The sequence below is a fragment of the Strigops habroptila genome, chromosome 5 (assembly GCF_004027225.2).
Source record: "Strigops habroptila isolate Jane chromosome 5, bStrHab1.2.pri, whole genome shotgun sequence".
Taxonomy (NCBI): Eukaryota; Metazoa; Chordata; class Aves; order Psittaciformes; family Psittacidae; genus Strigops; species Strigops habroptila.
The window spans coordinates 81507521-81522520 of record NC_044281.2 but is presented as its reverse complement, the minus strand read 5'-3'; the positions used below and the strand labels follow the sequence as shown (position 1 = coordinate 81522520).

Here is a 15000-nt window from a genome sequence, read left to right as displayed (position 1 = left end):
AAGTAAACTTGGTTGAACGTTCATTAATAAAATGTGTGTGTGTGGCTCTACTTATCAAATCCTTTCCTTTTATTTTAATAAACCCCTATATAATCAAGTAGGGGTGCAAAGGTTACCTGGGCTGCATGTGTGGCAAGCAAGCGAACAAATCAAATGGAAACTGAATTAAATTAAACTTATTCCTCACAGGTCTCAATGCCTGCATGTTACTAAGGTCTGGGGCTGCAGGAGAAGATGATGACCACATTACACTGGATACCAGAAGGCCTTTTCCCACATTGGTATTTGTGTTTCTCCACCTTCAGTTCTTACCTTTTTATCTCAATCTCATGTACAAGCAGCAATGTCAAAAGTTACCAGGTTGGTCAAAGCATTTCTTCTATCAGGGCCAACCTACTCCTTTTATTTCATGGTGAGAAAAAGGATCTGATTTGAAATGTACTGACTCTATAAAGAAGCACGACGCATTTACAACTGCAGACTGCAGTGAAACCATCCTGACCTTGGTCCAACCACAGTTATATGCAAAGATATATGCGTGAACAACTAACACTCTCAGAGCTTTCTGCTGGATGAAATCCTGGAAGCTTCTAGTCAAGAGGAATGGACCATCCATCAGCAGAGAGGGCTGCGTCACCTTGCTCAGAGCAAGTAGGTTGAGCAGCAAAAGAAGAGCTGATACTGCACTTCCAGCTTCTTCCACCCCACCACAGCTACAGAATCATAGAATCATAAAATAATTAGGGCTGGAAAGGAACACCAGGTCAGTGAATTCATACCAAACAGCATTAACACACCAAACCCAAACCCTTTCTTTTTGAATAAGAAGCCTGGTTTTGGAATAATTTCAATATCCATGAATTTCTGCAATTCTGTTGTACTCCTATATTACATTATAGTTGGAAGGGACCTTAAAGCTCACCCAGTTCCAACCCCTGCCACGGGCAGGGACACCTTCCACTAGCGCAGGTTGCTCCAAGCCCCTGTGTCCAACCTGGCCTTGAACACTGCCAGGGATGGGGCAGCCACAGCTTCTCTGGGCACCCTGTGCCAGCGCCTCAGCACCCTCACAGGGAAGAGCTTCTGCCTCAGAGCTCATCTCAATCTCCCCTCTGGCAGGTTAAAGCCATTCCCCTTGGCCTGTCCCTACAGGCCCTTGTCCAAAGCCCTTCTCCACGTTTCCTGTCATCCCCCATTAGGCACTGGATATCATAATATATAAGATGATATTGATATAATCAGGAATTTGTAAATACTTCCATCCAGAATGCATTTGTACTGATTGTTTTTCGTTTAGTTTTTAAATACAAATAGCTGATAGAAAGCAATGGGCCACCTGGGCTGAAAAAAGAATTTGAGGTATAAAAGTAACCAGGTTAGTTTTGGGTTTTCTTTTCATTTTTGAAGGTTGGAGAGGATTGATTTCTGTTTCAAGAAAACTATAGGAAAGTATTGGCTTGTAAAAATCCATTAAATGTCTAGCAATACAGTGACTTTCTGCTTAGCAAAACTACTCTCACATGAAATGGTAATAAAAGAAGGTGCCAGTCCCTGGAATTTGAATTTTGTGTTGGCAGACAGAAACATTAAAGCTTGTCATCCCTTTGCACGTGAACCTGCCATGTCCAGATATGTGAAGTACTAACGTTTTTGAGCAGATTATTTCATGTTGCTTTAAAGTAACATTTTCTAAAAGCCCAAATAGAAATGTATTTGCATGTCTGATGAAGCTGCAGGAGTGAAAAATGGGGAAGTCAGGAACATTTCCCAACTTTTTTTCTTTAGTGAATTGAATCTCTACTACCACATTAACTGGTGAGAGGTAGGGCTTACAGCTTCACTGTACCTGCTACTCAAACCCAATTTATTTATTTTATAAATATATATATACACATACACACATGTCATTGAACATAGAATCCTACAACGGTTTGGATAGGAAGGGACCTTAAGATCACCCAGTTCCAACCCCCTGTGTCCAGCTCTGGGGCAACAGCACCAGAGGGACGTGGAGCTGCTGGAGCGAGGCCAGAGGAGGCCCCGGAGCTGCTGCGAGGGCTGGAGCAGCTCTGCTCTGGAGCCAGGCTGAGAGAGCTGGGCTGGGGCAGCCTGGAGAAGAGACGGCTCCTGAAGGGGACACCTTAGAGCAGCTCATCACAGAGACCAGACTGAAGAACTCCAGATTTAAGACTATAAAAGTGTGGTTTTGCAAAGCTAAAGGACTTCATCTGGCAAGGACGGTGTCATGGTATGGCATGCAAAGAGCAGAGCCGCAGGGCTGCTGCTATCACAGGGCAAAGGAAAACTCTTGTGCGTTTCCAATTTCCTCTGCTCGTGTTGCTCTAATGAGCCATCTGGTCTGCAAACACACAACAGCTCCTCGCTGCAGTGTCCAGCATTGCAATGCCTTCTGCAACCACCACCACGTTATAAAGCACAAATAAAGGAAAGTCAGGGAATTCAGGACTGACCAGTCTAACACTGCCTTTTCCATTTCCCAGATCCACAAATCAAGCAACTCAAGCACAGGCTTCAAATCAACAGGGTCAATTTTTCTTCTTCATATATGAAGGGAGCTAATGACCATGATACGTTAAGACCAACTAATCACTTCCAACTGTAAATGTTCAGGGATGTTTCTGTAACACCTTGAAGTGACGCTGCAGAGAAGTGGGAAAAAGTGACTTTTTCTTTGCTCAATGAAATTGCACATTCAGCACTGGCCATAACACAAAATGTTGACAATTCCAGTTTTTCAATAGCTACATAGGCTGAACTGGACAGCCAGGAAGCCAACAACTCCTGGAAGCGCTGGGCAACTAGCTTCAAACTTCTGCCTGCCACAAGCTGTTCTACAGCATCAGTGCTTCAGATGGACTCTTTGCCAACAATGTGTTACAAGGAGGAATGGTTCATTCAGTATTTAGAGTGCTTTTAAAAATGTTTCCCCTTTTAATAGCAATTTAGAAAATTACAAGCACTTTAGAAAAAATTAAGACACAAGATAAATGTCATAATTGAGCTTGCCTTTGCCTTGGTAATGCACACACACTTGAAACCAAATTACAATAGCACAATGAAATGGTTATTCTTGGATTTTCACTGTCAGTGCAGGGGGAGCTGGAGGGTGCTCGTTGTTCATAGAAATCATAGAAACCATGCGCTGGTTTGGGTTGAAAGGGACCTTTTCCTTTTAAAAGTAGTTGCAGAAAACTGTACATGAATCGAGAATTCCAGGCTGGATGGAGCAACCTGCTCTAGTGGAAGGTGTCCCTGCCCGTGGCAGGGGGTTGGAACTGGATGAGCTTTAAGGTCCCTTCCAACCCAAACCAGTCTGGGATTCTGTGATACCAAAAGCACTTTACACTTTTCTGTTAAATAAGGAACCTCTTTGATGGGTTTGACACAAGCAAAACCTTTCCTAGATAATGCTGGCACAGAAAAAAAGTTAAATTTGTCATAAGCAAGCACTGATTAAAACCAAATATTCGATAGTCAGTCCTGATCACAAAAGCACTTGATGATGGAACTCAAATCACCTGATATCAAAGGACCACACTATCAGTGGTCATACTTACAGGGAAGGGGAGAAAAGAAAGGGCAAAGGTTTTGATGAGTCACTACAAGAGCTGCTGATGAACAGAGTGTGATGAGAAAAAGCCCTCCGAGCTTCGGATCCTCATGCTCTCGCTCATGTTTGTTCTGCATCTTTAAGTGCCTGCAGAAACGAGTAGGCACTTTCAAATGTAAATGTGAAAAAGTAACTAAATACCATATTCCTAATTTAGCAGTATTCAGCCATTCTGACTTGCAGATAAATTGAAATGTCCAATGTGATCCATTATAACATATTTTCTTCCTTACCTTTCTACTAAGCAATTCTCAAAAATAGTTTCTTCAAATTTTGGACATGGATTTCCACATTCCTTCCAATACCAATTTTTTCTATTACTATTACTTATTACTATTTATTATTTCTCCCACTATTACTAGGAGAACATTAGAGAAGAACAGGAATGCTATCACATCATTGTGATTTCTGCCAGTTAATTCTTCATTAGTGTTTCCATGATGAACGTGCCTTCACCCATAAAATACACTCTAGTTTCAGTCCAAAACCAAGTAACTGAACTAAGTTAAACTCCCCTGAACCTGCATGTTACAAGGAGAAAACCACACTACAGCCCCCCCCCAGCACAGAACCTGCCATACAGAAGGTCAAACCACACTGGGACCACTGCGGCCAGTGGTGCCACCTGCTGCATCCTTCACAAAGCCATGGGTGCTGCAGAGACCTGGCATTGATGCTCACGGCCACCAGCCATGTCCCATCCCGACCTTGCACACAGCTGAGTTCTGCACTTGGATAGTGCTGAAGAGCTTTCCTTCCTCCCCCCCAAATATTACAGTCTGATGATTGTTTTCCTTCAAGAAGCCTCTTATTGACAAATAAACTTCTTTTTCCTCTTTTAAAAGATCTTCACTTTATTCCAGTGTTGCCTGCAGAGAGAGGTTGCTGCCTGAGGAAGGACCAAAGTCCCCTCTCAACTCTGACCATAAGTCAAGCCAACCCTGCTCAGGGCTAACCCCCAATCTAGCAGCTAGAATATCATTATCAGTGCTTAGACCAAGAAATTCCATCAGCCAAGCTTAGAGGAATTCAGTAACTCATTTAGGAAAAATCATGAAAGTAAAAGCACTACTTTAAACGAGTTATAACCTACTGGTGGATAACCTGGGAAGCAGAATTTCACCTTCCACTAGAGCAGGTTGCTCCAAGCCCCTGTGTCCAACCTGGCCTTGAACACTGCCAGGGATGGGGCAGCCACAGCTTCTCTGGGCACCCTGTGCCAGCGCCTCAGCACCCTCACAGGGAAGAGCTTCTGCCCAAGAGCTCATCTCAGTCTCCCCTCTGGCAGGTTAATGCCATTCCCCTTGTCCTGTCCCTACAGGCCCTTGTCCAAAGCCCTTCTCCAGGTTTCTTGTTGGCCCCTTTAGGTTGCCATTTTCAAAATTAGACTGAAAACTTAAGACACTGAGAGTATTTGTGAAGACTGATTTTAAGCAAATAAGGTCATATTTCAGGTAGCTACTTCTCGTCCATGGATAGAAAGACAAATAGAATAGTAAGGAGAAACTTCTCGGGTCTTATTTTTACGTAAACACATAAATAACACAACTTCCTTGTAACAATACTTGTTCTTTGCTTAAAAACATCAAGATCTTTCCTATGATATCGGAATAACCCCATAGCTACCTTACACAGCCTGTCACCAACTGCTTCTATGGCACATATCTATTGACATGGACATGTCAAAGCCTCAGGTAGTTGACGTGAACAAACCTTACGGCAAGGCTCACTGCCCTTTAGCTGTGTTCATACTCAAACCTTTCAGCCAGCAACTGCTGGGAGCTGAACCACGTCATTTTTATCACCATTGACCAGGAATTAGGGAGATGGGTACAGGGAGGGACAGGTGCCACGTGGAGCAGACCTTGCTGGAGCAGCGGGTGGTGGAATGCTGGCACGGGAAGGGTTGCTGTCCTTGTGGGCTCGCTGAAGTAGGCGTGCAGCCAGGCTATGCACTGCTGCAGTGGCTCTGTCATCTCCTCGGTGCCTTCACACACCTCACACGTGGTTGAGGACTCTGCCCTGAGGTGAGGGAGAGAGATGTAGAATTACAGTGATAAAAAATACAAAAAGTATAAATATTTGTACTCTCTACTTTAGCAAAAGGAATAATAAGCTTAAAATATTCATAGAATCACAGAATGGTTTGGGTTGGAAGGGACCTTAAGATCATCCAGTTCCAACCCCCTGCCATGGGCAGGGACTCTTCACACTAGACCATGTCGCCCAAGGCCCTGTCTAACCTGGCCCTGAACACTGCCAGGGATGGAGCATTTACCACTTCTCTGGGCACCCTGTGCCAGCACCTCAGCACCCTCACAGTAAAGAATTTCTTCTTTATATTTAACCTAAATCTCCCCTGTTTGAGTTTAAACCCATCACCCCTTGTCCTATCGCTACAGTCCCTGATGAAGAGTCCCTCTCCGGCATCCAAATCTGTATTCAGACTCCACCTTTTTTCTGCTCTGAAAAGATTCATAACAGCAATAATGAAATGGATCCCCATTGCCTCTACAAATGCACTGGCATAAAGTTGCTTACACCCATCAACCAATTCATTAAAGATTAAGGAAAATGCTGTGCATAAGTGAGCAGGGAGCAAGAAGAGTGTCAGGGAGCAAGAAAACCACCCAAGTCCATGGTAGATAATGCTTCCAGAGTGGATGGAGGAGAGGCTTCTCCTCCATGGCCCCCAAAGGCGCAGTTCCATTTCCCCAAGGACCATCCCTGAGGAAAAGAGGAAAGAAAATGGCTTTCTCCTGAACCTGTGCCTTCCTCTACCCTGTTTCCTTCCAATGACTGTGGCAGGTTTCTGCTTTCCTCCACTTATTGAATTGGAAGGAAGCAATTGAGAATTCATTTGATTTTCAATGGCAGCTCATGCTTGCAGGGTACTGAGGAGCAAAGCAAGCAAACAGAAAGCACCTGCAAACAAAAATATACTTCTTCCCTTGCTTCTTACTCCTTCTTTTCCTCTGGAAGAGCAAGGAAAATGTGAACACTGGATTTGCAAATACCCAGCCATGTTTCCCAACCCATATGCTTTGCCCATTAGCAATGCACCTGAGAGAAATGATGGGGCCACCAATAAAGAGACAGTATCAAGGGTGACTGCCAAAACAGCAAGCCCTGGCAGCAAACTTCTCACATCCAGAATCTTAAGCACCACTGATGAGATATCCTAAGGTTATTGTAGCTTTCCCCCCCCCAGCTGGAAATACAGCCAGACACCACAGAATCCCAGAATCCCAGACTGGTTTGTGTTGGAAGAGTCCCTGAAGTCACCCAGTCCCAACCCCCTGCCACGGGCAGGGACACCTTCCACTAGAGCAGGTTGCTCCAAGCCCCCGTGTCCAACCTGGCCTTGAACACTGCCAGGGATGGGGCAGCCACAGCTTCTCTGGGCACCCTGTGCCAGCGCCTCAGCACCCTCACAGGGAAGAGCTTCTGCCTCAGAGCTCATCTCAATCTCCCCTCTGGCAGGTTAAAGCCATTCCCCTTGGCCTGTCCCTACAGGCCCTTGTCCAAAGCCCCTCTCCAGGTTTTCTGGAGCCCCTTTAGGCACTGGAGCTGCTCTAAGGTCTCCCCTTCAGGAGCCTTCTCTTCTCCAGGTTGCCCCAGCCCAGCTCTCTCAGCCTGGCTCCAGAGCAGAGCTGCTCCAGTCACCAGAGCAAGAAGTTTGTCAACAGCATGCTGCTAACACTCAACCTAAGTTAGCGTAAGAAAGAGAAAACCACCAGGTTTGGGGACAGAGCAAACCAACCCCAACTCCCCAGTAGGCTCCAGCCTGCTGCAAGTGAGCAAAAGTATTTTTAGTCCCCTCTTAGCAGAAAACACCAGAAAGAGAAACGTGTGATGTACCAGTAATGGCATAAAAGACACCAGGTCTGCTTTTGCCACAAGGCACCTTTGCAGAAAGACCAAACGTCTTCCCATGCTTGATCCACATCAGCTCATGGAGCCGAACGCGACGGGATGTCGTTGGAATCACAGAGCCCTGGCGCTGCCTCTGGTCAGGATAAATGATGTGCAGGAGGGAGCTGGGTCAGGGTTGCTCTCAGCCTGGTGCAGGATCAAACGGCCCTGCCATCTCCCCCAGCCCCAATTCACTTTCTGATTAATTGTTAACCACTGAAGGCCACGTTATTACTGATTAGAAAGCGGCACACGAGACGAGGGACACAGAGGTGGACAATTAAATACTCCTATGCCACATGAATATGACTTGATGGCTTGGAGCAGAGGCACAACAAAAATGAAGAATCAGCTTTGGATCCAGTCTGCTAGAAATTAAATGCAATTTTATCTCTCTTTTTCCATTTATTTACTGAATTAATGCTTTGATTTTTATTCTTTATGTCTGTGTGAAGTAGTACAATTTGCTTTATAACGCTGATGCCTACATTATGTTACTTGGCCATTTAATAACCTCTTTGCTAAGAAAAAGGTATGAGAATCTATGTATAAGTTTTTTTTTCAGGAATACCTATGACATGGACCTCAAACCAAGCTCCCAACACCCCGGATAATCTGTTATTCTGCACATGTACAATGCTCAGCTGAACGTGGATTGTAAGAGCTATGACAATATAATAACTACAGAACAGAATAATGCCTCTGAAATCTCAAAGAGAAGTTGGTAGACTTTTCTGCTCCATTTATCCAGAAGAGCATCGAAAGCACTCAAAACTCCAGCAACCTTATGTTTTTCACATCGTCTTGTTTCACATCCTCGGGAGTCTGGAAATCATTTGGACTGTAATATCATCATAAAGCCAAGACTTCATCTCTTCGCTGCTCTGCAGTCAAGCAGCCCCAAATGGCCTCTGACCATCCCAGCCTGACACTGCTGTGGTTTCCTCCTGCTCCAGAAAGGCACCAAACCACCATCATTGTCCCCCAAAACGTGTGAGAAGCAGCACGCCAGCATCAGCAGTGTTCAAGGCCAGGTTGGACACAGGGCTTGGAGCAACCTGCTCTAGTGGAAGGTGTCCCTGCCCGTGGCAGGGGCTTGGAACTGGACGAGCTTTAAGGCCCCTTCCAACACAAACCAGTCTGGGATTTTGTGATGATTATATGTGTGCAGTAACTTAGATGCCTGTCTTTATCTTTACGGTGATGTTACAGGGATATTCAGCTAGAAGTGACCGACCCACCTACACGGCTTTACAATGTGATTCTTAACTAAAACTACGTCATTCAGCTCTTGGTGGTGATGAAGTCCAAGAGAGATGTAAGGTCAGTCTCAGCACAGGAACCCACTGCATCCCATGAGCAGCCCTGCTGCTCCAATTTACACAGAGCACGGCTATTCCACACTATTCCTACTACAGTCCTACATATCTATTTCCATTACAGCTCTTTTGTAAGACTGAACAAACCAAAGAAGCCAGCTGGCTCTTGCATCCACACGGCTGAGAGGTATCTTCCTAAGGCTCCATCCCAGACCCATTTCTTCTGTGCCTTCTCACATTTGCATGGGATGAAATGAAGGAGAAGATGGTTTTAGCAGAGGGGAGAGCAGTAGGAACAGAACCTGTTTCAGTTTAACAGGCTCCTTCCAAACCACTTGCCAAGAACTGGAAGTTTCTAACCTGCTTCCAAAATAAACATGTAAGCAGCAGATTGGCTTCAGGATCATCCTCAATAGCTTAATCGTTATGAAAACCAGAGAAATGCTCTGAGTGGCCTCAGTGGGCAGCCATGTTCTAAACCAGTATAGTTTTAATTAGTTATTTTACTTCTGAGCTACTTTTTGCCTCTGACAGTCCTTCATAAGCCTTAATGGATCCACTACAAGATGGACCTTGAGTTGTGTGATTTAAGAATAAAGAGAATTTATCACAACGGCTCTGTGGCAACTTCCTGAGGATGAAGGTAAGAGCTGACAGCTTCCTTAGGGTACATATTACAATGTTGCATTGGTTATACACAAGTTTATTTGTATATAAATATACAAATAGATTTATTTGTATATTTATACAATATTAGTATGTATTAAATATAATCAATTGGTTGAACATATCTAATGCTCACTTCAACTCCTGTAGCCACACTCAGATGAATGTTTTCTCCCTGGATAGCCACCTCAGCCCCCATGGTTTGCCTAAGAAGTTTATAAACTCCTTCGGGTGCTGGGCTAACGAAGATTCTTCTTTATTTCCATTTGGTTAAGATATCAACCATAAGATATAAATCAAAAGAGCTCCTCAACTAGCACAAATACGTAATTCCAACTGGTCCACATGGGCAGACTCTGATAACTCATTGTTACATTGCTCTAACAACTACAACACTTCCATTTGGAACAGCAGGGATAAAGACCTAAAATAAAAAACAAATAGAAAAAACCAATATGGAATGTACGTTTTTACATAAAACTTCCCAGATTCTTCTCATGGAAATGAAGGTCTTTGCCAGGCTGTTACCAACTGCATTGTGTGTTGACACCATGGTACATGTTGCACGGAAGATCAATGGGTTTGCAATAACCTATTATCTTCAGCTACGCAGAAAAGAAACATCTTTTGTCATTCAATCACATCCCATTCTATGTTTTTTAAGGGCATCCATAATTTTTTCCACTATGATCCCTGAACAAAAAAACAAACAAAAAAAGCAAACAACTAAATATTAAAACATAAATAAATTGTTCTTAATTAAGAGGCTTTTCGATCTTATTATGACCAGAATGGTATGAAAGCAATCACAAGCTGTGGTCTTCACAATGCAAATGGCACAAAATCTCACCAAACACTTCTCTTAGCTTGCCTTCATCCAAACCAACATCAAAAGTCCATGTTGTTGAGTTTAACATAGAGAAAGATGGGAAGAATGCAGAGATGGAAACCCCAATACCTACAGAAGGTGTGACAGGCAGAGATGAGGGCAGGCAAGCATCACAGAATCACAGAATGGTTTCAGCTGGGCAGGGACACCTTCCACTAGAGCAGGTTGCTCCAAGCCCCTGTGTCCAACCTGGCCTTGAACACTGCCAGGGATGGGGCAGCCACAGCTTCTCTGGGCACCCTGTGCCAGCGCCTCAGCACCCTCACAGGGAGGAACTTCTGCCTAAGATCTTCCCTCCACCCCCCATGGCAGGGGGTTGGAACTGGATGAGCTTTAAGGTCTCTTCCAACCCAAACCAGTCTGGGATTCTACGACTCTATGAAGGCTGACTGTCCTTTTCTTCTATGTACCTGTGCTTCTCTTACCAAATCATTTTTTTCTTAGAGAACTAGCTGGCATGTTACTTTTCAAATGGAAGAATCAGTAATGATTAGAACACAGGAATTAACATTAAAACAGACTCAGTCACGCAGCATTATTCTTTACATAATAAACATAGCATTAGCTGGCAGTTTTACTGAAGCCTTCATTGTGAAATTAAATACAAATGCATTTTACCAACACCTAAATGTCATTTAAATAGTATTTCGTTGATAGATGAAGGCTAAAGCCACCCCAAAACTGCAGATGAATTATCTGGTCTCTAATGATTCCAAACCGATTACAGGATGCAGAGCAATCTCGTTAAATTTTATTCAAAAGCTTACTACACTTGTGTTTTCTCTTATTCTTCTATCACTGAAACCCAGGAGGTTTAAGAACAATTCATTATGTATGAGACCCAACTTACAGTGCTTGACTGTTGATTAATAGGAAAGTTTGCTGTATGTACATTTGCAACATTAGATGCATACAATATGCTAACTTATTCTTTCACCCAAGCTAATTATTTACAAAAATGACTACTTGAGACTACAATTTATTAAATGCATGCATCCAGTCTCAATTTGGCCCCAAAAGACAGTCTGGAATGAAGATCTTTTACTTGATGTGACAACTTCTAGAAACAGTGTTATTAATATTGTAAATGTGGCAAATAAAGAGTTCAAATAGCCGTGTGCCTGCGTTGCATTTTTTTTCTCCCCACAACTGAATCAATGAATAAAGCAGCTTTTGAGCTTTCAAATTCATGGGGAAGCACATCCTCACACAGTGTAATTTAGCTTCTTAGAAATGAAGTGTCTCTGTGATAGTAGTAAGAGATTAAAAAAAGGATGAGAGCTGCAATGAGCAGAAATAACACCCTGGTTCGTGCTGAACGACCCCACTGCCAGTTCCTTTTAAGACCTATTAAGGAGGAATTGATGCCTTTACGGAAGAGCACAAGAACTCAGAATTGAGTAAGACTTGCTCCTTGTCCAACTGCCTTTGCAATATGGTTTGAGGATGTAAATTCCTATGGATCCCTCTCTTTTACCCCCAAAAACCAGCATCTGCACAAAAATTTGAGTAAGAATATCAACTAAACAGATGCACCTCTTGAGTAAAATACATCAGTATCCAAATGCTCCAGTCCTTCTTTTTGACTCTTGCACTTAACGATGTTAAATTCAGGCTCTATGGTGAGGTTGCCTATGGAAGCAGCACACACAGCCCATCACCACTGCCAGCCGTGATGCCTGCAAAGCCACTTGCCTGCTTATTCTGTGCTCCTGGTGTGTACCAGCAACCACATTAAGGAAGGGAGTGAGACTCCTGTCTTCACGTGCCAAGATAAGGAAAATCAATGTCAATGCCCAAAAGACTCAAGTGATAGCACTGAAGGTCATTAAATGCTACTCACTGCCCCGTACCATTAAAGTTTTGATTGGAATCCTATACAGAGAGACACAGATTTCAAACAAGATCTTGCCCTGGGATACAGCACTGGGAGACCACGGAGGAAACACAGCAATCAGTGAGCAGTGGCCTTCCCTAGGAACACAAGGAACACGTTCAAGGAAAACAACCCCGTGTGTGTGGTCTTGGCTTGTTTTCCTGAACATACTTCTTGTGTTTTCAATGAAGTTTATCTCATTATGGACAAAGATCTCTACTAAAACAAGGGTAAGGTGCAAGGACAACCGCTAAGAACTTATGCTTCATCACCCAACTCCATCTTTTCCTATGCATTCCAATGCCCCAAACCCTGCTTCATGGTCCACACCAATGGCAGACAACCTCCTTCCCTCTCCTTACATTGCCCAGTTTCAATGTTCTGCTCTTTCCACCACCCATCCTTTGGCTCATTCTCTTTAACTCACCTCGTCTGGACCATCTCAGCACTACATGTTGTCCAACCTTACTGCTCCACAGCAGATTTCATGGTCCACCTCTTTGCTGGCCACCAATTCAAGCACTGCTTTCTTCCTGTCTCCCAATCACATTTTCTAGACTAATTCTTGTTCTCTCCAGCTTTTATACTGCACATTCCTACCTCATTTGTGCTAGCAGAAGCAATTCAGGTTAAGACAACTTAGCGCTGGTGCTCATCAACACCATGAGGTTGTGTTGCCTTTGTGCTCAGCCCCAGAGACCTCCTTCCCCACTGAGACCCATTCTCCCTCTACAATGACAGCCCTATTTGGAGAACGAAAGTATTCCTGCTATCAGAGTGGCCTCTTCATAAATATTTCTGTTTCAAACCAGTGGGTTAGGCAGCAAAACAACTGGAAGATTTGTCTAAAAAAGAAAAAACCCGATTTCTGTGCATCTTCTCATTGGAAAGGCCCACTCTGTTCTAGATTGAGACTGGGGGAAGTCAAGCACATGCCCAAAAGACCCTCGACCAGCAGCAATTAAGCAGATGCTTCACATGAAACGCTTTAAAGCAAAACCTCAGCCAAGTCACAAGCAGCAGCACACTCTCACCCAAGACGTGAGGCAACATGAAGCGTAGGTGATACCATCAGTTCGAGCTATAATTAGGTTAAAAGAAAGTCAGTTAATTTTAGCACTTACAAGAAATTGTTACAAAACATCTTTTTTTCCTTATATAAAAGAATTCTCCCATCAGAATTCCGAGGTTGGTTTTATCACAGGCAATTAACTCTGTTAGGGCTGGCTGCAGGGGACCCTGGAACCACACACCACGCTCCCTTTGCTTCTCCACTTAGAAACTCCTCTGTTTTGGGGTATTTGCCCCCACTATTTCCCAGCTCTGTGTAACTGCCACATAGCACCACCTCATACATAAACCCCATCACCTCCATGCAGAAGCCTACCTCATAATAATAACCCAGTTACTAACTGGTATTCAAAGTAAAATTTACATTTTTTCTACATATCTAAGACAGATTTAATCCCAATTATGCACATAAATCCTAAGGCAGTTAACATACACATTACAACCCTCACACTGCGAGACCTGGGTCTCTGATCTCCACTGGTGCACTGGGAAATTGGAGGAGAAAAACTTAAGGCTGAATTATTGGAACCAGGCTCTGACTTTGGATGTCCACCTTGACGTGCGCTACTCCATGAATTCCAGACGAAAGTGAGCACCCAGAATTATAATCAACAGCACCTGCAGATACTCCAGCCTATTAAAATGAATTAAGATACACATAAATCAGGAACCTCTTCAGAATTCAACTCATCAGGATATTTTTCAAAGCAACTTCTTCCCTGGCTGGGTGTAATGCAGTCTGTGCCCTCTGAGCATCTCCTGTTAGGACCTACCATGGCCTCATCTGATGCCTGACATGCAGGGTCTCCCATCAGGGCAGAGACTGGCATACAACTTGACGTGCATGCTCCTGCCACAACTAGAGACACGCTGCCCATCTGCTGCTTGGAAAACATGGAATGAAAGTATTTTCCTCATGTGGATGAGGCCCTTTTGATGCACTGCACCTCACAGCTCTACAGGAGAACTAATAGCAGGAAAGGCACCAGTCAAAGCCCCTGAGGCCAGTTTGACCCTCCCCATGTTACTGTGAAGCTTCTAATATCAGGGCGAAGAAATGGTGGTTTTTAAACCAGCTATGAACACACAGAAACCACAGAAACAAACACTGGTTCAGATGAAACCATCATGAAACTTGTCAGGACCTGGGTTCATCACAGGCACTCCAAAGTTGCACTTTGACACAGGCTGAGAACAGGACTCTCAGAAAACACTGCTAATACACAGAATGGGCCACAAAAATGATCCAAGGACTGGGCAGCGTGTGAGGAAAGGCTGAGAGGGCTGGGTTTGTTCAGCCTGAAGAAAAAAAGGCTCAGGGGAGACCTTATCACCATGTTCCCATATTTAAAGGGTGGCTACAAATAAGATGGAAACTCCCTTTTCACAAGCAGTCCCATGGAAAAGGTGATGGGCACAAGTCACTCCTGGGGAGATTCCCACTGGACACAAGAGGAAAATTTTTCCCAATGAGAACAACAAGCCACCAGAATAATTTCCCCAGGGAAGTGGCAGATTCCCCAATGCTGGACACTGCTAAGAATCAGCTGGACAGGGTCCTGGGACATTTGGTCTAGGTCATGCTTTGCCTAGAAAGGTTGGACTGGATGATCCTTGAGGTGTCTTCCAACCT

At 44.0% G+C, this 15000-nt stretch overlaps 1 protein-coding gene across 1 annotated transcript in view; it reads right to left on the bottom strand.

The window, feature by feature from the left end:
* MGMT (O-6-methylguanine-DNA methyltransferase) overlaps positions 1-15000 on the bottom strand; it is a 150453-nt gene that overhangs the window by 25744 nt on the left and 109709 nt on the right. Inside the window, exon 5 of the mRNA XM_030487579.1 lies at positions 5496-5653. Coding sequence (XP_030343439.1) covers positions 5496-5653 — 158 coding nt within the window. The remainder of the gene's footprint in view (positions 1-5495; positions 5654-15000) is intronic.